The sequence below is a fragment of the Andrena cerasifolii genome, chromosome 16, assembly GCF_050908995.1.
Source record: "Andrena cerasifolii isolate SP2316 chromosome 16, iyAndCera1_principal, whole genome shotgun sequence".
NCBI lineage: Eukaryota > Metazoa > Arthropoda > Insecta > Hymenoptera > Andrenidae > Andrena > Andrena cerasifolii.
The window spans coordinates 6,344,123-6,367,996 of NC_135133.1; the positions used below are offsets into that span (position 1 = coordinate 6,344,123).

Here is a 23,874-nt window from a genome sequence, read left to right on the forward strand (position 1 = left end):
TTATGTAAGAGAACTTTGGAGTTTGGATAGGAATGTTCAAGACGGTTTCTACAATGATAGTACACTTTTCTAGAGTTTTTTTTTCCACTTTATTTTCCTCAAAATACATTCAATACATCGCAATGGTGGGATATAGGTAGTATTCTGCTTCGAATAGTTCTGCGCCTTCGATTCGCTTTCCGGAGACATTACTTTGCGCCATCTCCTTCGAAGTCATGTTATCCTGTTACGAAGCCCAAATTTTGTGCGTTCTGATAATTTATGCCAGGTTATCGAGGTTTCCATCATGTGCCTGTCCACGTCGAAATATTCCAAAGTTAAAACCTGTAAGAAGAAAAATATTTTTAGTAATTTGACTTGTCTATTATAAAAAATGGGACAAACGTTACAACATTTTTCCTATAGCTCTTCTGTGACGACACGAACGTCTATAAGGTGATAGGTCTATCCTATACCTCGTCTGTGATAAGTCTATCCTACACCTGGTCTGTGATAACACGCTTTGGTACCGACCTTCAGTAGGTATGTTTGCGCGCGTATTACCTACTGAAAATAACTTATCTACTACAGAAAACTTTAATCAACAACTGTATTTAACCTCCACTCGAAATTTACGAAATTACATGACGCTTGAAGTTGATCTACTAATTCCACTGGAAAATTAAGATCCGAAAATTAAATCACTCTCGTGGAACGTTCCAGAAATTCGAAGCTGGCTTAAAAGGGTCGGTAGGTATCGATTGGCCATCATCAGTACGGACGATGATCGCGAGTAACTTCGCGATGGTGTGGTGCAGAAGAAATGGCGGATTGTTTTTACATGGGGGGAGTTGTAAAAATCTGAGCGTGAAACGTGTGGATGGTGTGACGATTCACGAACAAGTAGCTAGTTAGACATTATGTTCGATATGAGTGACTACGTTTGGGAGCCATTGGCCGATGTGTATATCGGCCAAGACACAAGTTTCCCTGACCCTGACACTTACATTTATTGTCTTTGCAGCAGAGTGTTCGTGCGGTAAATATACCCACACAGCATATGACTTTATCCTTCTAAATATCAGTCTTACCCCCATATTCCATACGAGCACCGATTTCACTGCCCCTCAGAAAATTAACAATTTTTACGTTTTATCGATCAGTAGTATGACACATGACCTAACCTTGACACGCGCGGAAATGTCTCTGGGTCAAAAAGTATTTTTTCTTCAACCGAAAACTATGTTTTTCCTCACTAAAAGTATATCGAGTCTATGGCAACAGGTACAAGCCTTCGCCTCTCCTTTTCTGCTCAGAGATCATTTCCTTTGAGAACGATCCATAAATAATCCCGTTTCTTTGTTCCGTCATTTTAAGTTCGCGAAATATCATCGAAAACAGCACCACGTGGAAATTCACGGAAATAAGAAACAAGATACTATCCCCTGTTAAGCTCACAGTTTTCGTAAAATACGAGCCGCGCAGATGTATCTTTATAAGGAAGGAATGTAATACGAAAGTATCTTTGAACTTTTCTTCCCAGATCCCCAGAAGTTTATACCGATGAGGCATTAGGGGACGCAAGCGAAGATGAAATTGTCGATGGCGATTGTGTCGGAGAAATGTTAGACCTTCATAAAAGGTCTACCATCGAGGCACAATCTATCGAGAAGCACGATGTAAGATTGTCTCTTTTTTTTAAGCCAAAGTATTTAATTAATTCGAGTTCAGTTCAGTGTCGCTGTACATATGCTAGATCCTTGTATAATATAGTATTTGAACAGGCGCATATTTCCTTTCCCATAAAATTAGGAAGAACCAGTGAGCTGTTACTGCAGCGCTTCGCACACGGACAACAATTATTCCACGGACGAACATGACTCTGTTCGTGACTCTGCTCATCGTCCTAACGCGTATTCCCTCACGCAGAAGCTGGGTCTGCACCAATCGGATTCGGGTGCCGACCTGTCCGAGTATCATGATCAGCACGAGGCTAAAAGTATACAGAACCTGTTGGCATCTTACGGAAAGACTTTTCAAACTACCGAGACTGAACTGGAAGATGGATTTGAAAAAGTGAATGGGCTTGCGCAGAATCAGCAAGAGAAGCATTTAGAATATGGTTCGAAAATAGTAGACATTCACTTGTCGGATCATCATCTTGCAGAGAACATAAAAGATTTAAGTATTAATCCATCCAGTCGTAGCGAGAAGAAATATCATACAGAGAGCCCATCATTTATTTTAGGAGACAAGGATTCCGAGGTACAAAGCACTTTGAAAAATACTTCATCTAATAATTCGCAGGCTTACAAAGGGAACGTCACATATACATATAATCATAATTCACGCGTCTATCCGTACTCGATGTATTCTGGAACAAAGAGCGTGATGAACATCGCGTGGGAGAAGTATTGGTCCGAGAATGGTGAACAATTGATCTGGACATCCTGGATCGCAAAGTATGCGGACTATATAAACCCGGAATACTTGCAGCAGAATGCTCATTTGATAGGGGATGAGAGATCGGAGGTAAAAGAACCCGTAGAGAAATTTTCCGAACAAAACACATGCTTTCCTAATCAAGCGCACAGAAACTGTGAACTTGGTCGCTCAAATTTCGAAGGGATATTTAATAAAAGTAATAATTTAAGTGATAACGAAATAAAAGCGAAAGACACGTATAGCGTTAATTTTTCATTTGAGGATATAAATAAGCAAGAAATAAACGATAAGGATGCAGAGGAGAATAGAAGAAAGATGACGAATCTGGAAACTTCGCCGGAGACTGGGGACGGGTGGAATCCGTTGAGCCCTTATAGCATAGAAGAAAGCTACAATCAACAGTCTAACGCGGAAGATGAAAGACTCTTAACAAGATGCGACTCCATTAACGGGTCGATAGCTAAAACGAACGCGACGTCGGACTCGATGACGAACGTTACGAAAATGACTCTCACTAGCTCCAGCTGCGACTCGATTTCTATGCATTCATTTAGCCTCATCAGTTCTGTAACCAGCTCCATCGAGAGCAACGTAACTAGCACCAGCTCCGACCAAGATAACGACTACACGGTTGAAGACAACGACAAGTACTGGCAGCATTTGTGGAAGGAGAATTTCCAAATGGAGTACCACAAACACTACGAACTATTCATAGGGAGTTATAAAAGGGAGAAGCCTGAGATAACTGTTCAACGCATTCAGGAGCAAAACGAGCACAACGCGAAGGAGGAAGAAAGTGACGAAAGTATGGACCAAGATTTTACACAAATAGAAGCAGATGAAACTAACGAAATTGATGTCTCTGGAAATAAAAACGCGTCTAACAAGAGTTTGTCTTACTGCAAGAAGGAGAAGACGAAAAAGAAGCGGCTGATAATGGAGTCGGTAGGACGGCTCATAGAGAGTTTAAAAATGAAACCAGATAGCAATGAAGCTACCGTGGAAGAAAACGGAGAAGCTAATGAAAACGAGTGCCCGCCAGAGAGTAAAAGCGACGGCCAGCCTTTTGTTAAACAAACTGAAAATAGTGCAATTATTTCGAATGATACTAGTAGCAATAATTGTATTCGTCAGAAACATTCTAACAACGGGGATGGAGATGAGCCGAATGAAAGTAAACCCACGCCATTGAAACGAAGGTACAGTATTATTTGTTTCTGACAAATAAAAACGAATGAACAATAAATGTATAAGTACGTTCCTTTCAGTCACGAGGCCGACTATGATGAGATGGGAGATGGTCTAGAAGAAGTGAAGAAGGGATTTTCATTAATGGGTTATGCTTTTAACGAAGACTACCAAGAGTCTAAATTGCAAGGGGAAGTGGTGTACAGGAAAAGAAATATCAGACTACAAAATAGGCAATTGAAAATGAAATTCTACAGACCCAAGCCTGTAAGCAAGCATATTTACTTCGATGATAATGGAATGGAAATTACTAATACTATAGACAAGGTATGATTAGATTCTATTTGATACCAATGGCGGATATGTTTAGAGAATCGTTAACCGAATTTTGTTTGTTTCTCGAAGGTAAAGCATTATCTATCGTATTGCCCAGTTCTACCATCAGCAGAAACAGATTTACAACTCTCTGAAGATGGTTCCTACAAAGCACAATTCACAAGTTCTGACGAAGAATGTGATCCTAGTCTTAAGACGAAATTTGAAGCGAAGCGGCTTGTATTTAGTAAGCCGAGCACAAGTTCGTTGGAGTCGGGTGTAGATAAAAGGCCAATTGATGATGTGAACGATTTTTTGAATGTGCCCGATGGACAAGACGATGCTGTTAAAAGCGTTGAGGTAGAGAGCAATGCATACTTCGTGCAAGACGAAAACAATTCTACGAAATGTATGTCGGAGAATCAGTTCCCTGAAATAGAGGATGAAAAATTCGAAGCATCGAACACTGATATGGAGGTAGATGAGAAATATAATCACAACGAAATGCAAAGTATGAAGCTATCCGACGAAGACAGTGGGAAGAAGATACAGAAGAGGAAACGAAGGAAGCAGTCTAAAAGGAACATAAGCCTGCCGGTAGAAATAGTTAATGACAAGGCTTTAACGAAATATTGGTTAAAGAGGTATCGGCTATTTAGCAAGTTTGATCGAGGCATTAAACTGGATCGTGGTATGTCCTTTAATGGTACTTATAGAACACCGAAGATTTCTCATCGCTAGGGAACTAAAAATGAAATGTTTCATAAGCTATTCATTAATATTTGCACGTAGACTTAATGTATATAGAAAAATGTTCCTTTCAGAGAGCTGGTTTTCCGTAACACCGCAGAAGGTTGCCGAGCACATAGCAGAGAGGTGCAAATGCGATACCATAATCGATGCGTTTTGTGGTGCTGGAGGAAATGCTATTCAGTTTGCCGTTACGTGTGAAAGGGGTATGTTTGCCAATGCGATCATTTCGATCTCAGATTAATCCGTAACGTTTCTTTACAGTGATCGCAATAGACATAGATCCGGCTAAAATTGAGCTCGCTCGAAACAACGCGCGGGTTTACGGTGTTAGCGACAGAATAGAATTCATTGTTGGGGATTTCCTTAAGCTTGCGCCAAAGTTGATTGCAGACGTTGTGTTTCTGAGCCCTCCATGGGGAGGGCCCGAATATGTCAAAGAGGAAACTTTTGATCTCAATAGCATTATGCAACCCGTTGGTGGAGTAAATATATTTAAACTAGCGAAGGGAATCACAGAACATGTGGCCTACTTTCTACCTAGAAATGTAGATACTGTGCAGGTAATTTACGAATCAAGGGAATTCGAAAACGTCTTCACTTTTTTATATATCGTGTTTGTATAACGTTGTATGCATTATGTTCCTCATTTTTTCATACACCTATGTTACATATTGCAGCTTGCCATGCTAGCCGGAGTAGGTTGTGGTGTAGAAGTGGAGCAGAACTTTCTTGACCGAAAGTTATTAGCTTTAACAGCCTATTATGGCGAACTGCCCAGGGACTGTTAGTTGTGATATGATGTGTAATTTAAGAGAAGATGATCCGCATCAGCCGCTTGAAAACAAAAAGGGGAGCTTCTCACGTTTATTGAATCACTAGCTGTAAATAACTCGGTATCAATTTGCTTAGGCTACTCCAAGAGAAGCAGTATTTTTTTATTTCATTCAACGTTTCCTTACAAAATGCATATAAAAAGACATCGTGTTGTACATTATAATTTACTGATATATTTTTTAAATCTTCCTATCGAATTCTTTTGTAAGGACCATGACGTTTATAACTTCGCCAGTTACCACACTCACAGACTTTGCACTTAAGCAAATTGATATAGAATTCTCAATTTGTGGGGATATACTTGTGAAATTCAACAATTAATATGTGAACACTTTTAGAGACCTTTGAATTCATTCTTCCATAGTAATTATAAGTGTTAATTTTGCCTGACGGTTAATTAAGTAAAGAAAACGAGAGTAATTTCTCTTTAGTCGATCATGTAAAATATCATTTTAATCTTACTGTGAACCCTATGAGATACTGTAATTTACATTTTACAACAGTTTCCAAACTATTATTTTACAATTTTTATGTACACTTCGACTAATTTACTATTAATTATCAATAAATACATTCGAAATATTAAAGATGCTCTAATACATAACAGAGTATGTTTGTAAATTTTTGTAAAAGTTGCATCTGAAAACCACTTTTCATTCTTTTGGGTTTCGAAATACTTACTGAAAACAGAGCAAGGCTTTCTTCAAGTTAATGTGAACATAGGATTGTTAATTTAATGAAATAATTAAAAACATAAATACGTTTTCGTTACTTTAAAATAACATACAAAACTTATTTCATTATTTAAAAATAGAACATAAACTTATTAATGTTTGGATCGCAAACGTGATGTACAATTTCAAAAAAGTAGTATCACAATTACAATTTTTTTTTAAAGATTAAAGCATTATTTCTAGTTTTTTCTCTCTCAAAAAAAGAACAATTCGATTCGTAGGATCTAAGTAACGCGTGACTAGCATCTCTTCGTTCACTTTTGAAATATAAATTCCCGGTTATTTCCAAAACATGCAGAAGTATTCTTTTACTACCTTAACGTTTTTATATTTTTCATGTATCAACATTAATTGTCGTCGCGACCGACTCTTCGGGCTCCGCGGGTATAGTTATGCCGCCAGTATCTATACTCTCTTCTTCTTCCCTTGGAATTTTTAAAAAACAATGCATCGTTTCTTCATCTTCTTGTTCCATAGTTGAATTATTTTTAGCTCCACTCTCTCTTGTTGGCAGTGAACCTTCGAGGTGTTTCGACGGTATTTGTATCGTGATCGTTTGTGATGTACCGTCCGCAGACGTTGAGGAAGACATTAAGTTTGCTTCTAGAGTATCTCCGACTTTCGAGAAGGCACCCAGGCAGCTATAAATTAATTGCGCCGCTGCTATATTACCAGGGAAAACTTCAACATTTTCGCCATCTAGACAAAATAATTCGATGTTAGCAAGTATGAGCACAAACACTTTAAATCTGCGACAAAGCGAGCAAGAAAAGAACATTACCTTTCTTCTGCGCATTTGCTTTAATCAATCCTTTTTCGTGATCTCTCACGTGCTGTATGTAACTTTCATTTTTAACAGTTTTAAAAGGGCACAAGTCGCACGTGAATAAACCAGACAGTAAAGGGTGCCTAGATTTCAAGTGATTTTTGTAACTACTACTCTGTATCGCGGTATACGAACAATGCGGGCATTTGTACGGCCTGAATCCTGCAACAATCATTTACCCTTATAGCGTTTACATAACTTACGTACTATTTCGTACTTTACAAAGATGTGCAACGTACCCGTGTGTTGCATAATGTGGCGTCGCAACGTGTTGTGATCTCCAGTCTTGTATTCGCACAGCTCGCAACTGAAAGGTTTATCGCCCGTGTGCTGGCGCAAGTGCATTTGCAGCATCGCTTTCCTGGCACTGGAATGCCCGCAAACGTTACAAACATACGGGCGCAGCTTCGAATGCACCGCCTGAATGTGGCTTTTCAAGCACTTCGAGTTCGCGTAAGTCTTTCCGCACATATCGCATTTCTTCGAAGTATACCAACGCGTTACTTCCAACGTTTTGCGATCCAAATGCATAACTCTGTGATTGCGCAGCTGACTGGCTTGTTTGAAACACTTGCCACATTCGGAGCATTCGTACTCCCGCGTCTCACTGTGCACACGCATGTGAGTCAGCAGCTTCACCATTGTCGCACTTTTATATGCTTTACATATTTTACAAGTAAACAGACCTATGTCTAGAAAGAAGAGTTTTAATTCGACTAGAGTATTATTTGTATTTAGGTATTGCTTTAGAATACTGACCAATTTGATGCTTCTTCCATAGATGTAAACTACACTGCCTCCATTTGGTAAATTTCATATCGCGGCAAATGGTGCATCTGAATGTTGTTCCGCTTTGCGATTCCGTGTGGCAAAGTGCATGCTGCTGCATCGTTTCCTCCGTAACAAATTTATAGGGACACCCTCGGTATGAACACCTTAGAAAATATATCGCTCGTGAGTAAAGGCGAAAGAAATTTATACCCTTCAGTTACGAGAAAGTTTCCCTCACTTTATATTTCTCTCCATCAACTCGATCATCTTTTTATTGAGCATATATTCAGAACTTAAAGGTTTCTGAACTTTAACTTGACGCTTTATATCATTATTTTCAACACCCTGCCCGATACATTCGTCCAACAAGCCGGAATCTTTTGAATCGTCCGTTATATTTTCTTTACCACCCTTATTAGAGCCTGTGTCCGTCAACTGGTGATCCTAAAACAGTCGTCGTTGCTTGTAACATTCGATCATATCGCATTTAACTTGCTCAAGTACTAATGTATCTTGAATATTTACATTTATCATATGTTCTTTACAATCTTCTATAGAAGGAAAACAATTAGAACATTCTCCGCACATGTATAACAATTTCACTTCATCCGTATTTCTGGACTCCTCTTTTATCTGCAAAACGTAAGTATTACAATATGAGTACAAATATTGCTGCGCAAGAAGTAAGTCGGAAAGCACACCTCGACGTCCACTTTTGGATTTACATGTGTTTTCTGAAAGTGCTGCAACAATTGCGTTTTATCTTGACTCGTGTAAGTACATATTTTACATTTGAATGCCGTTACAACTTCTACAAAATCATTGGCGTTCACATTATGCTTCTCCATGATAAAATTCTTTTCGTTCTGCCCTGTGACAATTTCGTACTGCTCTTGGGACTGTTCGCTGATGTTCCTAACTACCAAATCATCGTTAGTGATATATTGCGCTTCGCAGTTGTCGACATCTTTTGGCAATAAAACTGTTTTTTCTTGCGGATCGTTCTGATCCATAACCTGGCTAAGATCTAATTCTTGTAATTCCCCATTCTGAAAAGCGTAGACTTGTCCGTCCAAGCAAACCAAAGAAATCGAATCCTCCTCTTTCTCCACTTGAGCTTCATCTATGATATTAATTGCATTCTGCACTTCGTTAGTTGTTGCGGTCTTTAATATGTCAACGGCTGGATCCGATATGGTTTGCAGAATGTACCTGGTGCCATTTATTTCGTAACTTAAATATGAAGAATCTTCGACGCTCGTTTCTTCGTTCATGGCGATGATGTTCAGTTAACTCATAGCGGTGAAAATGAGTGATATTCAAATTAATAGTAACATCTTGCCTGTAACGTAAATAGATAGTTAGCGAAGTTAGAAATTGAAAAAGTAGAATGTTTGTTTGAATCTCTTAATATATATTATCGATAACGTACAAATATTTTTGTAGAATTCATTCATATATATATATATATATATAGATCATATTGTATCCCATTCAGCTACGTAACTTAATATTTGTTTACTTGATAAACACATTACTTTTCCGACTGAAATATTCTGCAAAACCTTCCGAACGTAAATATTCGTATAAAACCAAGGGAATGTAAAAATTACTCGGCATTCTCGGTATTTCAAAACGGCGGTATTCGTGTACATTAGTGAAGAGGTTATCTTATGGACGATGAGTAAGATGACTTAAAAATGTAATTTTCTCAATAACATCTGAAGCGAAGCGATCACATTTTTACATTGCGAAATAAAAAATTTCACGAGCCGTCATTTATACGTGATCCAGTCCATTCACGGCTATTCAAATTCGAAAGTCATATTTCGCGAAAACAACTCGCGCGTTGCAAGCGTCTGGTTCGAGATTTCAAACGGGATTTCGGAAATCGAATTCGGGCGTACGATGCACCGCGCACAGAGGAGAAAGCCCTCACTTACCGGCAAAAAAATTTCAGTCAAACGACGAACAAGAATACTGAAAAAATGACATAAACGTCAAATTTTAACGCATTATCCATGAGACCCGTGATATTCCACCATCTTGCGTCACGTGATACTGCGAAAATTTAGCATAGTCGGAGCACAATTGCGAGGGATGTCGGGCATTTCAATCGCCAATAACTCGACTATTCCTTACTTTGACATTTCTTTATTCGCACTTCGTAAGAGTGGCGTGTTTTACTGCACTTTACAGAACGCAACTTTCTCGGGAGTCTTACATTTAAAAACCGAGTCATCTGCACTTTATTCTTAGCACTAAGAACTCAACATAAGCGGCATAAAGCATTGTTTAAACATCTGTACACGAGTAGATGTTTACTTAGCTGCGATAGCAATGGATTTTACACTTACGCTATTCCCTAGTCGAATGTACTTTAGGTGTCTTTTCAGCATTCTGCCTGGCGATTTCAGGGAAGAATTGTGAATTATATTTCTGCTTGATAGTAGGCTTAGGCGTTTCTGGAGCGACCACTGGAACTGGATCTCCTCTCAATTTAGCCAACAACGCTTCCGTTCTTAATTTTTCACTCTGCTCTCTTAATAGTCTTTCGGCCCTCAATTTCTGTATATCTGTAGCAGGTGTCTCTATCCTCTGTTGCTCTCTACTTCTATGCTTCTCTCTTTTATGTTTCTTAGATCTCTTATGCTTGTGCTTCTTCGAAGATTTACTACTTCTATGAGTTGAATCGCTCTCTTCTGATTCGCTCTGCTCGCACTTTCGTTTAAGGGACTCTCTTTTCGCCGTCGATGGTCTGTCCGCTGAACCAGCTCCCATAATGTTCAAGTACTTTCTAATATCATGTATCGGGTCGTCCAAAGACTTTCTTTTCGTCTCTACTTCTATTTCTTTCTTCTCTGGATCCCTCAGCCTCATAGGTAATTCATCGTACCAGTTCTTCTTGCCCGTTGCTTCATTAGTGTCCTGCCCAAGGTATGTAAGGTAGCCAATTTGCTTCTCATACTTCTCTCTTTCCTCTTTCTTTTCTTTCTCATGCTCTACATTCGGCTTATTGTAATCAATCTTTCCTTCTTCAAGATCGGCAAAAAAGTTTACATGCTCCCACTTCGAGGTAGATGCAGTTGATTCAATCTTCGATGTCTCCTCCCGTCCGTCATACTTTGATCTCGCTTTGTCCCTTAAGAAGTTGATCCTCGCTTCAGTTTCCTAATGCAAAGCAGTAACTCTTAAAAGTGAAAACTATCATATGTGCAAGTAACGGATGGCCTTTTGTTTCGTCTTATACTCACAGCTTTTTGAGCTCTTTCCTGTACGATTCTTTCTTCCTCCGCAGCTTGCGCTTCGTCTCGCCGTACGCGAGCAATATTTTCTTTGGTACGTACGTGCCATCTAAAAGTAACAATGTATATGGCTTGTATTTTAATCCGAGAATGTTACTTAAATGTTTATATGAGAACACTGATCGTACCTTTTCTTTGGTAGAATATTCATTGCGAATGAAATGCAAATTTCCTTTTATAGAAGAGAGAAATTCTGAGCACTTTTGGCTAGACACCTAAATCATAATTCACTAAATTTCGCTGATAGGCGTGACATCGATGTTGCTCAATTTATAAATAACAGGAGCAATTGCAATAGTGTTTGCGTATGACAATTGTTTACAAGTCTTGTTACGTGTCTTTTGACAAGTTTTAGTTATTTTGCCATTGTAGTGGCAGCCATTCACGACGCAATTGCAGGTTGCTTCAAAACAAAACGCTCTTTCGCACGCGTGAACGAAAGTTCCAAGTTTTCTCTCTTTACCTGTTTCAAATACGTAAGTACACGCATTTTATATGATAAATAAGAAATAATCTTACGATGCGCGTATATAAAATAGATATCTTTCGACGTAAATAATGCTCTGTACACATAACCTTACTTTCAATGCCGAGTTAAATTTATCAAATAATACGTCGATCAATATTTCGCTGTTATTCGGACTAATTTATGTTTCCCTTGATTTATATTGTTAGTGACCATTGTTTCGCTGTACATCTGCATCGGGCTATATTTCTTTACAGCGGCTTCAAGATTGCTACCATGGCTGCTACGATGCCCATAAACCCCAAACCATTTTTAAATGGTTTGACGGGTAAACCTGTCATGGTTAAATTAAAATGGGGCCACGAATACAAGGGGTACCTCGTATCTGTCGATGGCTATATGAACTTGCAATTGGCCAACACTGAGGAACACATTGATGGAAACTGTACCGGAAACCTTGGCGAAGTTCTGATCAGATGTAATAATGTAATGTACATAAGAGGTGTGGAAGAAGAAGATGAAGAAGGAGAAATGAAGGAATAGTTTCAATTATATTTATAATTCAATGTAGGATAATATTTTTTACCTGTAAGTTAAAGCGATAAAGAAATAAAAGATGGAAATTTTTCTACACCCGTTTAGAATTACTTCTCAAGAATGTACATAATGATAAGTGATTTTTACAGCCACGCGTTGAGATTTCCCCCCCTGCTATAGTACATTGTTAATAATAGAAATGGGTTCAGTTACACTTTGGAACATTTGTTATAATAGGTTTCGGTCTTGATCTAAACACTAATTTCCGTTTGACAATAGCTTTTACAATATATTCAGTTTTTGCATCAGAATTGTCTGCTGCTTCACTCGTTCCATTATCCTTTTTCTCTAAAACAGCAAATGGTTTCGGGAGCGGTACTTCTTTGCCATGCAACACGTGGATGCCAATGATCAATATTGGTGTACCAGATTTGAAAAAGTGTAGATCTGCGACGTACTTATTCGTAGTATCAGCAGAATCGAATTTCAAATCTCCTTGTAGTTCAATGATTGCCCATTCTTCAAGTTCGCCATCTCTTTGAAATCATAAAACACTTGTGACATACAGTCCACAATAAATTTACCAAAATCTGTTAAAGTAATCGTAAGTATAAATAGCAGTACCTTTTTATTGGTATGATCATGTTGATTGTTTTGGCGGCAAATAATGTTCTACTGCGCACAGTGTGCAATACCTGCAACACGGAAATGGTAAGGGGGCTCTAGAATCGCCTATTCGTGCGACAAAAGTTTACATGGGATGTAAGGTCTATTCTATGCTTTGTCTGTGGTTTTAACCTGTTTTATTGCGTAATATTAGGGTTTCCAAGAAACATTTTGATGGCATGACGTTTCGTGGAGGGGCCCTTCAGGGGAACACCAACAGGTATGGTGGTAATGACATCGTGACGCAACATTACCACCACTCCTGTAGGTGTCCCCCTCCACGAAACGTCGTGCCCACCAAAATGTTTCCCGGCAATCCTGCGTAATACGTATTTACCGTTAGTAGAGTGATTACTAATCAGTAAGGATGAAGTCAACGGCCAACTAACACTTTATTTTAAACTTAATTGTTAACGAAATAAATTTAGTGTGTGATAATTAGCACATTTCAAGAATGAATAAATAAATACCTATTCATAGTATTGTTCCAGATCGAATCACATTTTTCACCACATTCAGTTTTAATTCTAACCGGTATCTAGCAGGATCGCGATCGAATTCCACTCTGAATTGATAACGTTGCTTGCGACGCGAAAATGGTAAGGAGGTTCGCGAGTCTCCCGAGCGTGTAACACAAAATAGTGCTCTAACAAAATTACATTAGATGATTGATCTATCCTACACTTTGTCGATGCTTATACTGTTGACAAGTGATCAGCTGGTATAGCACACACGTCTACACACGTCCCCGCGTTTGTACAGTGTCAACTGGTGTCAACGTGTGCGCTGTCGTAAACGTCGCACGTTCACAGAATTATCTAAAATAATGGGACGAACTGTTTATGCAGAAGAACGGCTTCACAATTACTTAAGATCTTTAGCAAAACCGGATGAATACGCAATAGGACTGATTTTGGGACAGGTTCGATTTTTGTATGTTCCAATTTCACGTCATCCTTCCTGTTTCCACTTGTTTAGCATATGTAATTGTCAATTAAGAAACGTTCCTTCGAATTATCTCGATTCGCATAGATTATCCTTAGTGTTTAATGAAGATTATGCTTGCACCTCTTGTAACAATGTAATAACTGCAATTTAATTCATATCTCTGTTTCGAATTCACGTAGAAAGTCATAGGTTAGAATGCGCTAATAACACTAGTTTACAAAATAAACAAAAATTTTAGCGCAGCAGAGCCACTATCTTTTTCTTATGTAAAACGGCCCGCTGATTCCGAAAATAAGGTCTAAAAAAATTTCTATGGATACGATTTCGAGATATCGACAGGTGAACTTTTTACCTGTCTGTCAAAAAGGTGGTCCCACTTAATTGCGAATATCTCGTGTTGCGAATGACCGATATGGTCGAAAATTATATCAAATTAAAGATAATTGAATCACCAACTAATGTCCCTCACAAAATTTTCAAATCGGTTCAGTAGTTCGGGTGAAATCGATTGAAAAATGTGAAAAAAATCAATTTTCTCGACCGAAGTTGAGATCGACAATTCATTTAATCATCTGGGAAAAATCGAAATCGCAAAAATGAGCCGAGTTTCTCATTTCTTACGTTGAGTCTGTACTTTTACGAAGAAAACAAGCTGCTATTGAAGAAAATCTATGGATAAATAAAGAAGCTAGAGGCAATTGTGTGAAAACACTAAAATTTCATTTTTTCTTGGTTTTCATTGTATTCAACTTCGGTCGAGAAAAATGACTTTTTTCACATAATTCCATGGATTTCACCCGAACTACTGAACCGATTTGAAAATTGTATCAGGTACATTTGTTGATGATTCAATTATCTTTAATTTGATATAATTTTTTACCAAATCGGACATTCGCAATTAAGTTGGACTACCTTTTTGACAGACAGGTAAAAAGTTCACCTGTCGATATCTCGAAATCGTATACGTAGAAATTTTTTTGGACTTATTTTCGTAATCAGTGGGCCATTTTACATAAGAAAAAAATAGTGGCATTTGCTGCGCACAATGGCTGTAAACTAGTGTAATTAATGAGTTTGAATCTCTCATGGTGAATTAGAAGAGCGTCGCATATTAATAATTCTGTGTTTATACTATCGTTAAAATTACAGAGTACTGGGCAAAAAGATTACATCGTGCACTTAGCAAAGACCCCGCCTCCACTAGGAAAAAATGTGGTGGAGGAAACGTTGATTAGTACTGGAGCGAATACTCAGGAAGACACTGCTGAAAGGTATATTAAATCAGTGAAGGATATACCAGAGAGCTGGGTAGCGGATCATGCTAAATATGTACGTTTGCTACGTTCAAGCTGATATACTAAATATACACGATTGAAATTAAATATTTAAATAAGTAACAAATCCCTTTTAAAAGTAACTAAATATATTAGGTGTATTAAATTCGTAAATACTATTTACAGGTGACCAGAATGTTACCAGGGGGGATGAGGGTGCTTGGTACATTTGTTGTTGGTCCTCAGGATATCATAAACGATAATGCGAACATACAAAAACTGAGATCCATTCTTGCCGCAATATATAAGAACTTGTCGCATAATACGTTCCTTTGCGGAAATAAGAACCAGGAGCACCTTATTTTAAGTTTCAATAGCATTACACAAAAGTACGGTGCTTCATGAATATCATGCGTCTTATGTATCTCTTTCTCCACAGCATAATTCTTAATGCTTTTAGATATATTTGTAAATCTGTAGAAACTACTAAGACTGGAATGTTAAAGCCAGCGGACTGGAAGTTTCAAATGAAAGCTACCAAGTGGCATCAACTTGAGGCTCTTGTAGATTTCGATCGTTTGTTTCTCATCGCTGCTAACAAAGATCCTGAAACTCTTAAAAAGCAGCTACAGGTATTTACTAGAACTCGCGTTACCGTAAAGTACACATGTAAAGCGAAATATACATAATTCGAATCCACAGGATATTTTGACAAGCATATCGGACGTGATCGACTCTTCCCTTATTGTTATTGAAGGGGAAGTACGATCCCCGGACGATACGTTGGAAGTAATTAGCAAAAGTAGAAAAGATGAGAAAGGTTTTAAGAGCGACGAAAAGAGTAGTAATAACAAAGCGATTCAAATTAACTTGTATGTTCCATGTGTGAGTATTTACATTTACAAAAGGTTGTATAGTTGTTCTCCATTCTTCGTAGCATTATGAAGTGTCTTCCTAAATGATAAAGATACATATTAAAGCTGTATTATCGCTCGTTAAATAGATGTAACACAGTTTATTTTGTGGATTACTAGCAAGAAAAGAATAATAACTCAGACGTGAAGATAACACCGTGCAATGCATCGATACGCTTGGTCGGGCAATTAGTGAGCAGAACGTTTCTTCACCAAAAAGCCAATGTCGAGGAAGCTAATGCGGCCGTGAAACAAGACATAATAAGGTCACTGGCAAGTAGATTAGAAATGCATTGGGACAGTTTGATCGAAGAAGAAAATGGATCTCCAGAAGGTGATCGTCGTTTAATATAGGAAGAATCTCTTTTATTATATTCTATACGAACTGTACTGTATCGTTATTAATCCCTTTCAGAGAATATAACGTTACACGAACCCCCAAGGAGAGTATTAATAGCATTACCAGAAAGTAAAGTAACATTATCGGACTACCTATTTCCTGGCGAAGGTCCTCAAGAAGCTCTTCTGTCGTTGCAAGAACTTCTGGACTTAGAAGTTCAAGAAAGTAATGTTCAGAAAGACATAGAGGTCCAAGCTGGTAAGCACCTGTAATTACATATATTACAAACGAATCGTAAGCTCCAATTATGTGCAACGCTCCGAATTTCTCATGCAGATCCCACAGAGTTTTATTGCCAAAGTGAAATTGACGTAAAACCCGTTGATCTTGGTAAAGAGCTGTCTGAGAATCACCAAACGAAAATATACATCGCTGGGATTAGTATCGCGATTTTAATTTTGATCATTGCTATCGTAACGCATACATTATATTGAAGCGAAGAATCGATGTGAAATCAGGATGGGTTTATATTTTAGATATTCTCACGACGCTACGTGCACAAAAGAAAAGATATTAACGAGTAAAAATAACAAATGACCTAGTTTAACAAGACGATATATTTATATTATAATGGCGATATTTCAGGTCACATTGTTCTTAAATTATTCCGTGAAAGTATTGAATTATCAGTGCATATACATTAATCGTATTGTTAACCAGGGGATTTATTTCAATATTGTTCCGTAGCAATTAAATATTTTTGTAAAGACACACGTACAATTAATGTGAAACAAGCATCCAATAAAACTACCTTTATCAAAGATACTGTGTAATTTTGATTTCTCCCAAAGTATTAAGTATTACATGCATCATTACAATTAAAGAATTTCTTTAAGTAGGTCTTTAATACGCAATAACGTATCGATGTATTTTTAACTTGTAGTATATTATCTTATACAATATATACATACAATATCATACACGCACATTATATACAAAAAGATAGTACTCTCAAAGTCAATATAATGGCAACTCTTACGTGATAGAATGTCAACTAGCGATGTCGTTCCCCCATCTTCGATTAATTAACCGTATAAATAATTTCTATGCCCCAGAATGCACCAAATTAAATAACGACACGCAATACATATCGATACACGAGTTATCAATAAACCAGGCAGTGGTACTTCTATATTTAAAATGCTTGGTACGATCCTCATCGCCTTAACAGATTCTCCAAATGCTTGCAAAACTATACTAATATTTATGAAAATTCCCATATTTACAAAATTCTCTTTACACTGTACATAGCGAATTTAATAAAGAACGTAATACTTGTTTACCAATCGGAATATCGAACGAAATAATACTTTTATATCTTTAAAGCTAATTCATCGTAAAACAGGAGAATCCAATTTTGTCTGGCCCTTGAATAATTTTCAAATGCACACAAACATTTCCTAATAATATAATTTGTGCAAGTACACTAGTTTCGTTGCTTTCTCCCATTGTCAAATCGATTATCGAGTGTAGAAGTCATACCAATTAGAAAAAGAAGTTTGTTAGTCCAGTATTATCGTGTTGACAAAAAGTTAGAGACTGGAGTACTTATTAACAAAAAGAAATGTATAAGCTCATGTTAAAACGATTAAGTAGTACATCTTCCTTAAACCCACGTATCTTTCAATTAGTATAGTATCGAAGAGTATCATATGATAAATCTCTCCATCTTCGTATTCCCGTGTTTACACACGTTTACTACGCTGCAAGTAGATTATTCTCATTCACTATTTCGGTATAACGAAGAAAGGAGGGCGTGAATGACTGGAATGGAATTATCAATGCTAAATGTAACGCGGGAATAGTGCAGATTAGAAACAGATAAACATCAATATTACCTGATACCCAATCTATTTAATTTCATAAGAATATTTAAATGAATTCGTAAGAACTCACCACCGAGACAAACAGTATACCCAATTTTTCCTTGTGCTTCTACTCGAAAGTATAATGGCGTTCGTTGAGTACGATACAAACGAAATAGAATTAAATCTGCACTATCCTTTGGTAAGCGTCAGCGACTTGAAAAGTCTACGAGTCTATCTAGATCGAAAGTATAAATTTAAATTGTTATACTGCCCCCATTTTTATGAGTCCCGCTTGACTCCCTCTACCCACGCTGGCGTCTTCCAGCGAATCTAGGTCTAAAGCGGACTCTATCATGGTCGTGTCTTGTAACAATCTAAGTCTGGATGCGGACAAAGGTGTTGTTACGGTTACCGAAGGTATAGAGGACGTATCCAACGTGGAAGAGACCACGACGCTCTGACGGGAAGGCAGCGGTGCAATTTCATCAATATCAATTGGAGCTATATTAAGTGACGCTAGTGGTACTTCATTAGTAACAAGTTGGCTCACGCTGTTCGTGGTGCTACCTAAAAACAAATTCCCAATGATAATCATATAATTCACATCGCCCGACCATGTGCGGTATATACAATATTGTGTACAGTACGCAGAAAAAAATATTAGAACTTCCATAACTGGCATTAAAGTCCAAATGGCAAGCCGTTACGAATGCTCTTTAGCAACAGATACTGTATTATACAACTCATTGTAAAAGTGCAGTGTTGACTGTGTACCTTCTCCTTTGTATGAAATTTGAAGTTGGAAATTAAATTGCACCTCTCTGTTTATACATACATGAGATCCTAATGTTTAAATAACACGAAGGAAGAACTCGGACAGTAATCATTGTACGAAAAATTTTGATATCACACGCACGAGCGTAAATTTATTATACGTTCCCCGCAGATCTATACATGGAACTGTGCATGTATTTATTTTCTACATGTACGAATACATGTATTTTCATATACGTCTCGTATTTTTCTGAAATCCCAGTGCCCATAAGGAAAACCGATGTAATTATGAGCTAATTAATTAGTCACAATCCATAAACCCTTAAACTGGAATAACATTCTAAAATTAGTCTCTTCGGAAGTGTGTAGGGAATACACATCGAGTGTAAAGTGTGTATTAACAGCTATTAATAAATACCAGTTCATTCGTATTAAACATACATACAATGATGAACGGAATAAAAGAAAATTAACTTACCAAACGGTATGCTCTGAGCCCTCGATAACAGGACGTAATTTTAAACAACAAAGAAATACAGTTTATTGAATCATGTAAAAATATAGCGAAATGGTGAGGAACTTAAATTTAGCTTATGCATTTGGTAACGCATACTCAGTTCTATTTAATTATAGTGTTAAAGATCGACGTTACCATAAAAGACTTTGTAAACGAGTGCTTCTAAAAGATTAAAAATAATTTAAAGAATCGAATGCAACATTGACTATCCTTTTATATACTACCTACAATATACTACCTAATGTGAGTGTAACATGAAGACAATTAATATTCATATACTTCTTTAAAAGTGTATCGTTATAAAGTATTACAAATCGTAATGAAACTAATATGTCAGTCCATTGCAGTGGTGTATGCTTTAGTTAAAATATACATGTATAACATTATAACAAGAATATTAATTTCTCTCTTATTTTCCTTAAATAAAAGTATCTATGTGCTTAATGCCAGATCGATCAGTCGAAAAATAAATAAATCTCTGTTAACAACAATGAAATTCAACTTGAGTGTACTTCGTCCATAGAGATCTATAAGTTACAGCACAAGAAAAACATGAACAATTCATCGCAATAATAATCATCCTCGTTAATGCCATTAATATCCTTACGCGGATTAAAGTCCGCTTGGTGAACAGATAGAATATGGAAATCTACATGTTATTCTCGTTCTAACACGCTAAAAGAATTTCCCCTAATCAGTGACACTATAGTTGTTCGTTTAAGTTTCATTTAAATAGGTGGGACATTATCTTTAAGAAATGCAACTGTTGCAAAGAACGTTAAATATCGTCATTGTCGCTCATCGAGCTCGTGATAAATCTCTGGTTTAGAAAATCATGTTCGGCGCCATCGTTCCGACATAAAGAGTTCTCCGCGTAAGAGAAGTTATTGGTCAATGGTCCTGAACCGAAAGCATTCACTGCGAGCCCTATCGCGTTCTGGCCGATAATCGGCATCCCCCCGGGCCCTAATATTCGCGGCATCACCACCGTCGGCAGGAGATGTTTCGATACTGGATACTTTAAGCCATGAACAGTGCATCTCAAATTATTGTATTTAAGAGCATGCTGCGGTTGGGCGAATCGCAATGGATCTTCGGAATAGCATTGCGGGAACTTTTGTAAATCAGTGTAGACGCTCGTGTCGTCAAGCTTATACCGTAAAGGATCCTCGGAGTACCTTTGCGGATATTTCTGAAGATCGATACCGTACTTCTGATCCCCGACACACTGATCATACATTAAATTATTATCTGAACATCTATGATACTCTTCCCTACACCTGTGAGGATACTTATTCAAGTTCTCCTCGCACCTACACGGATACTTTTGAAAATCTGGATTGCCCCTTTCTGTTTCGTACTTTACATTTTTTACAGGCTCCTGAAAACAGTGCTGCAGGGGATACGTCGGGGCGTAAGTGTCGTTAATGTACTGGCACGGATACTTGGACAAATCCTCGGGATAGCATACAGTGTGCCTTAGCAGACTCAACTCACCGTTTATCGATTCGATTTGCGGTGAATGCTGACCGGTAACGAGATTGTTCATCGAACCAGTGAGATCTGTTGTGCTGGGATTCGTTTGAACAGTTGTACCATTGGACTGTAACGATAAGAAATAAGAAGGTAATATATCAGTTAATAATAGAAGTAAGATATAATAAACGAGTGAATAAATATCCGATTACCTGCGGTTGCACAATTTTCACGGTCCCGTATGTTTTGTTGTTAGTGATTACACTGTCGTCACTAACTCTTTCTTGTTCCGCACGATACTCGGGTGTCACTATACCTCTTCGGTCTGTAAATATCGAATGCAGATAAAAGCTCCAACTAGGTGTATTAAGATAATAAATACCAGAGACAGAAAAATGAAGTTACCAATTAGGCTAGGCGGCGCAGGTCCACATAACACATAAAAACAATTCCCACAAATATTTCCTTGGCTATAAGGATTAAAACTCTCTTGCCCCCTTTTGATGGAAAATGATCCCTTGATCTAGGACAACAGAAACATTTCTAATCCTTCCACGAATTCGAGAATCTGTAATACTTACATCTTCGTTAGTCGTTTGGTTGCTAGTAGTTAAATATGTATGGAAACCAGCAAGGCAAAGGATACTCCAAACGGAGAAGAAACATATAACACCTACGACGACGCTTCCAGGAGATACTCTCACTGCCTCTAAAAATGGCCTGCCGTCTCTTGTGACTGGTAACAGATTCGCGCATAGAATTAGGGCTTGCTCCGTTTGCTTACTATTTCTGTGATCAATATACTCACGCATAATTAAATGTGTAACGGCACACGCGACTATAAAAACGCAAAGAAATGCAAGAGATACGATAAAGGCATAAAAGTATCTGTAATTTCGTCTGCCCACGCAGTTTCCAACCCATGGACAATGATGGTCGAACCTCTCTGAAAGGATAATTATTCAATGTTCGTTCCACCCTCTTGACAAGTTACTTCCATGACAAGTAATTAACCAATACACGTACCTACGCAATTGTCGCATAAACTACAATGCGAAGCTCTCGGAGGTCTGAATATTTTACAGGTAAAACAGTATTTCAATTTCACTGGCTGCCCTTTGACTAACACCTCTTTCGTTCTAGGCGGGGGTCTATACATTTTAGAATTACCATCATTTGGTACCTCTTTATCCAACATGCAAAGAATGCAAATTTTTTAATATAAATACTTAGTAAAGTCGATTACTAAAGGATTACATAATAATATACGCTCGTGTACCAATTTGTTTCTCGATGTAGGCAGCTTCATCAGGCGTCGCTCTTGGAATAACTCCAGGATCACTGAAGCTTGTTCTGAATAAAGCAGACATTACAAAAATAAATAACAGACCTCCAATAACTGGTATAGCAGGTGTTATGTGAACCGCTAGGAATGGACAGCTAGAACAAGTAATAATAAGGTTGTTAGAACTCCGTTCCCTTGATGGAACATCAGAAATTATAACTCGAGCAATGATCGTCTTACTCAACAGCAAAAAACAGTCCACTGGTTCCAGCGATGAGACACACGGTTACGTAGAAGATCCCGGTCTGCGGTGCCATCATCACTCTGCCGTCGCAGCAGAATCTGTTTCTGCCTGGGAATAGCTCCCACTTCCTTGTGATGTGCGGCATGTTGCGAATGTGAGCAGCCCGCTCTACGCACTGTTTGTATGTACAAGTACGTAACGCCCGTTTCGTCGCGGATAAAATATTAGAGCCATACAGTGTTTATTTAACGTCACCACGCGAGACTTTGGACAACCATCTTTCATCTTGACCAAACGATTTTTTATTGAACTTCAACACGTTCGACAGACAGTTAAATCAACCTCCCTCGTCCGTTAACCTCGTTCGACATGACAAACACTTTTCCTCCGGGATGTCATTGATATATAAACATTGGATGAACAAACGCTCGGCTTACCGTACATTTATAAATCGCCCAATGTTGTCGAGCACTTGTAAATGACCTGTGCAGCTCTTGTCAACTTAACCTAATTGCGTCGCTCGCTGGAGGCGCAAAGGCATTCGTATTTCATAAAAGTCCGCATCGCCGCGATAATCAAACAGAATTGTTCGCTTTCTTCCGCATTCTATATACAGCCATGAACTCACTTACGAGACAGCATTATCGTCACTGTCCCCCGTAGGCCACCGACACTTTAAGAACACTCACTCGGCGGGGTCATAGCCGTGGAAAATCGGAGACGCGAAAATTCATTTGTAAACTAGGTCACTTAGACGTGACACATAAATGCCACTCTTGCGCTCCCGATGTAACCTTCATGCCCGCGATGCACATTACGCCCCGCGAAGCCGTTGCATCGTTTGACTACGTCGACCTTAGTTCGATGACAATATAACGTATGTATTTACGAGGAAAAGATTGTTGCCCGTAGTGTGATTACTCGGGATTATCTGTGGTTCCCTCTGACGGGGTATGCAGAAGCGCCACGTGATCTCATTACCACGTGACCTACCGAAACTGATTTCAATTTCAAGTGCAAATAGTTGTCCCGAAATAAAAATTCATTTTCTTTATAACTTTGGACTCGGAGAAAGGGATTATTAAATCGTGAGTGTACTACGAATTTATATAGGATAATGCAGGAGAAGATCTAAAGGGTGTCTCTGGAACTGAGAAAAAGTGAACAGCTCTATAAAACAACTGATATCCAATTAATATTACAGGATTGTTCTTTCATACGCTAAAATGTTGTGTCATTTATTCTTTTGTTACTCTTAAATTTGAGAATCAAATATATCCTCAATAATTTCTTGATTCGTATTCTTTATATTTTTTATTCGCCCGCGAGTTTACTTACTGAATTTTTAAAAGGATTTATCGAAAAATTGGTAGTGTGTTGTGATCGTAATTCTGATTGTGTGACTACCGTTTACT

The 23,874-nt window shown here is 38.0% G+C and overlaps 7 protein-coding genes and 1 long non-coding RNA gene across 16 annotated transcripts; 3 read left to right on the forward strand and 5 right to left on the reverse strand.

Moving 5' to 3' along the window:
- Positions 1-65: 65 nt before the first annotated feature.
- Positions 66-1,227, reverse strand: LOC143377713 (uncharacterized). Its single transcript, XR_013087394.1, has 2 exons — positions 1,071-1,227; positions 66-324 (listed from the first exon to the last, which is right to left on the reverse strand). It is a non-coding gene; the product is annotated as an uncharacterized LOC143377713 (long non-coding RNA).
- Positions 593-6,118, forward strand: Tgs1 (Trimethylguanosine synthase 1). 4 transcript variants are annotated; one of them, XM_076829314.1, is made up of 9 exons: positions 756-1,018; positions 1,523-1,658; positions 1,792-2,511; positions 2,686-3,623; positions 3,693-3,939; positions 4,018-4,633; positions 4,752-4,883; positions 4,942-5,240; positions 5,358-6,118. In XM_076829314.1, the coding sequence occupies exons 1-9, from the start codon at positions 900-902 to the stop codon at positions 5,466-5,468; spliced, it is 3,318 nt and encodes a 1,105-aa protein (XP_076685429.1). In that variant the 5' UTR covers positions 756-899; the 3' UTR covers positions 5,469-6,118. The 4 variants fall into 4 exon arrangements, with proteins under 4 accessions (XP_076685430.1, XP_076685429.1, XP_076685427.1 ...); XM_076829315.1 differs by lacking the exon at positions 756-1,018 and adding an exon at positions 593-729 and having other exon boundaries at positions 1,792-3,623; XM_076829312.1 differs by having other exon boundaries at positions 1,792-3,623.
- On the reverse strand, positions 5,937-9,931 carry LOC143377701 (uncharacterized). 3 transcript variants are annotated; one of them, XM_076829317.1, is made up of 8 exons: positions 9,789-9,931; positions 8,547-9,187; positions 8,371-8,478; positions 8,084-8,289; positions 7,834-8,009; positions 7,314-7,766; positions 7,030-7,236; positions 5,937-6,947 (listed from the first exon to the last, which is right to left on the reverse strand). In XM_076829317.1, exons 2-8 carry the CDS (start codon positions 9,117-9,119, stop codon positions 6,583-6,585), a joined length of 2,088 nt encoding a protein of 695 aa, XP_076685432.1. In that variant the 5' UTR covers positions 9,120-9,187; positions 9,789-9,931; the 3' UTR covers positions 5,937-6,582. The 3 variants fall into 3 exon arrangements, with proteins under 3 accessions (XP_076685432.1, XP_076685431.1, XP_076685433.1); XM_076829316.1 differs by having other exon boundaries at positions 8,547-9,182; positions 9,785-9,911; XM_076829318.1 differs by lacking the exon at positions 9,789-9,931 and adding an exon at positions 9,278-9,762.
- A 48-nt stretch (positions 9,932-9,979) lies between these two features.
- Positions 9,980-11,421, reverse strand: LOC143377707 (leukocyte receptor cluster member 1 homolog). The gene is made up of 3 exons (XM_076829330.1): positions 11,279-11,421; positions 11,100-11,199; positions 9,980-11,016 (listed from the first exon to the last, which is right to left on the reverse strand). The coding sequence occupies exons 1-3, from the start codon at positions 11,299-11,301 to the stop codon at positions 10,204-10,206; spliced, it is 936 nt and encodes a 311-aa protein (XP_076685445.1). The 5' UTR covers positions 11,302-11,421; the 3' UTR covers positions 9,980-10,203.
- Positions 11,422-11,892: 471 nt separating this feature from the next.
- Positions 11,893-12,247, forward strand: Smf (small ribonucleoprotein particle protein SmF). Its single transcript, XM_076829343.1, has one exon. It carries the CDS (start codon positions 11,893-11,895, stop codon positions 12,157-12,159), a length of 267 nt encoding a protein of 88 aa, XP_076685458.1. The 3' UTR covers positions 12,160-12,247.
- Positions 12,239-13,350, reverse strand: LOC143377711 (chromosome transmission fidelity protein 8 homolog). Its single transcript, XM_076829342.1, has 3 exons — positions 13,290-13,350; positions 12,778-12,848; positions 12,239-12,689 (listed from the first exon to the last, which is right to left on the reverse strand). The coding sequence occupies exons 2-3, from the start codon at positions 12,795-12,797 to the stop codon at positions 12,359-12,361; spliced, it is 351 nt and encodes a 116-aa protein (XP_076685457.1). The 5' UTR covers positions 12,798-12,848; positions 13,290-13,350; the 3' UTR covers positions 12,239-12,358.
- A 181-nt stretch (positions 13,351-13,531) lies between these two features.
- Positions 13,532-17,118, forward strand: LOC143377705 (protein odr-4 homolog). The gene is made up of 8 exons (XM_076829328.1): positions 13,532-13,741; positions 14,917-15,096; positions 15,228-15,430; positions 15,502-15,673; positions 15,744-15,926; positions 16,076-16,289; positions 16,371-16,553; positions 16,632-17,118. Exons 1-8 carry the CDS (start codon positions 13,646-13,648, stop codon positions 16,787-16,789), a joined length of 1,389 nt encoding a protein of 462 aa, XP_076685443.1. The 5' UTR covers positions 13,532-13,645; the 3' UTR covers positions 16,790-17,118.
- On the reverse strand, positions 17,108-23,385 carry App (Palmitoyltransferase app). 4 transcript variants are annotated; one of them, XM_076829324.1, is made up of 10 exons: positions 22,897-23,382; positions 22,456-22,769; positions 22,210-22,370; positions 21,957-22,115; positions 21,739-21,876; positions 21,512-21,666; positions 21,336-21,453; positions 21,143-21,255; positions 20,952-21,057; positions 17,108-18,730 (listed from the first exon to the last, which is right to left on the reverse strand). In XM_076829324.1, the coding sequence occupies exons 2-10, from the start codon at positions 22,602-22,604 to the stop codon at positions 18,426-18,428; spliced, it is 1,404 nt and encodes a 467-aa protein (XP_076685439.1). In that variant the 5' UTR covers positions 22,605-22,769; positions 22,897-23,382; the 3' UTR covers positions 17,108-18,425. The 4 variants fall into 4 exon arrangements, with proteins under 4 accessions (XP_076685439.1, XP_076685438.1, XP_076685436.1 ...); XM_076829323.1 differs by lacking the exon at positions 17,108-18,730 and having other exon boundaries at positions 19,649-21,057; positions 22,902-23,385; XM_076829321.1 differs by lacking the exon at positions 17,108-18,730 and having other exon boundaries at positions 19,649-21,057; positions 22,897-23,385.
- Positions 23,386-23,874: the final 489 nt, after the last annotated feature.

Excerpts from the sequence above, each read along its gene's own strand:
- Smf (XM_076829343.1), top strand. The coding sequence starts at position 11,893 with ATGGCTGCTACGATGCCCATAAACCCCAAACCATTTTTAAATGGTTTG.
- Tgs1 (XM_076829312.1), top strand. The coding sequence starts at position 900 with ATGTTCGATATGAGTGACTACGTTTGGGAGCCATTGGCCGATGTGTAT. Across the intron at positions 1,019-1,522 it reads TGCAGCAGAGTGTTCGTGCG|ATCCCCAGAAGTTTATACCG; the intron begins GTAAATATACCC and ends TTTTCTTCCCAG. Across the intron at positions 3,624-3,692 it reads CCCACGCCATTGAAACGAAG|TCACGAGGCCGACTATGATG; the intron begins GTACAGTATTAT and ends CGTTCCTTTCAG.
- LOC143377707 (XM_076829330.1), bottom strand. The coding sequence starts at position 11,301 with ATGAATATTCTACCAAAGAAAAG. Across the intron at positions 11,200-11,278 it reads AATATTCTACCAAAGAAAAG|ATGGCACGTACGTACCAAAG; the intron begins GTACGATCAGTG and ends TGTTACTTTTAG. Across the intron at positions 11,017-11,099 it reads AGGAAAGAGCTCAAAAAGCT|GAAACTGAAGCGAGGATCAA; the intron begins GTGAGTATAAGA and ends GCTTTGCATTAG.
- LOC143377705 (XM_076829328.1), top strand. The coding sequence starts at position 13,646 with ATGGGACGAACTGTTTATGCAGAAGAACGGCTTCACAATTACTTAAGA. Across the intron at positions 15,674-15,743 it reads CTCTTAAAAAGCAGCTACAG|GATATTTTGACAAGCATATC; the intron begins GTATTTACTAGA and ends TCGAATCCACAG. Across the intron at positions 16,554-16,631 it reads AGACATAGAGGTCCAAGCTG|ATCCCACAGAGTTTTATTGC; the intron begins GTAAGCACCTGT and ends TTTCTCATGCAG.
- App (XM_076829323.1), bottom strand. The coding sequence starts at position 22,604 with ATGCCGCACATCACAAGGAAGTGGGAGCTATTCCCAGGCAGAAACAGA. Across the intron at positions 21,877-21,956 it reads TTTATGCGACAATTGCGTAG|AGAGGTTCGACCATCATTGT; the intron begins GTACGTGTATTG and ends TTATCCTTTCAG. Across the intron at positions 21,454-21,511 it reads ACCAAACGACTAACGAAGAT|ATCAAGGGATCATTTTCCAT; the intron begins GTAAGTATTACA and ends CTGTTGTCCTAG.
- LOC143377701 (XM_076829317.1), bottom strand. The coding sequence starts at position 9,119 with ATGAACGAAGAAACGAGCGTCGAAGATTCTTCATATTTAAGTTACGAA. Across the intron at positions 7,767-7,833 it reads ATGGAAGAAGCATCAAATTG|ACATAGGTCTGTTTACTTGT; the intron begins GTCAGTATTCTA and ends TCTTCTTTCTAG. Across the intron at positions 7,237-7,313 it reads CCACATTATGCAACACACGG|GATTCAGGCCGTACAAATGC; the intron begins GTACGTTGCACA and ends TGATTGTTGCAG.
- LOC143377711 (XM_076829342.1), bottom strand. The coding sequence starts at position 12,797 with ATGATCATACCAATAAAAAG. Across the intron at positions 12,690-12,777 it reads ATGATCATACCAATAAAAAG|AGATGGCGAACTTGAAGAAT; the intron begins GTACTGCTATTT and ends ATGATTTCAAAG.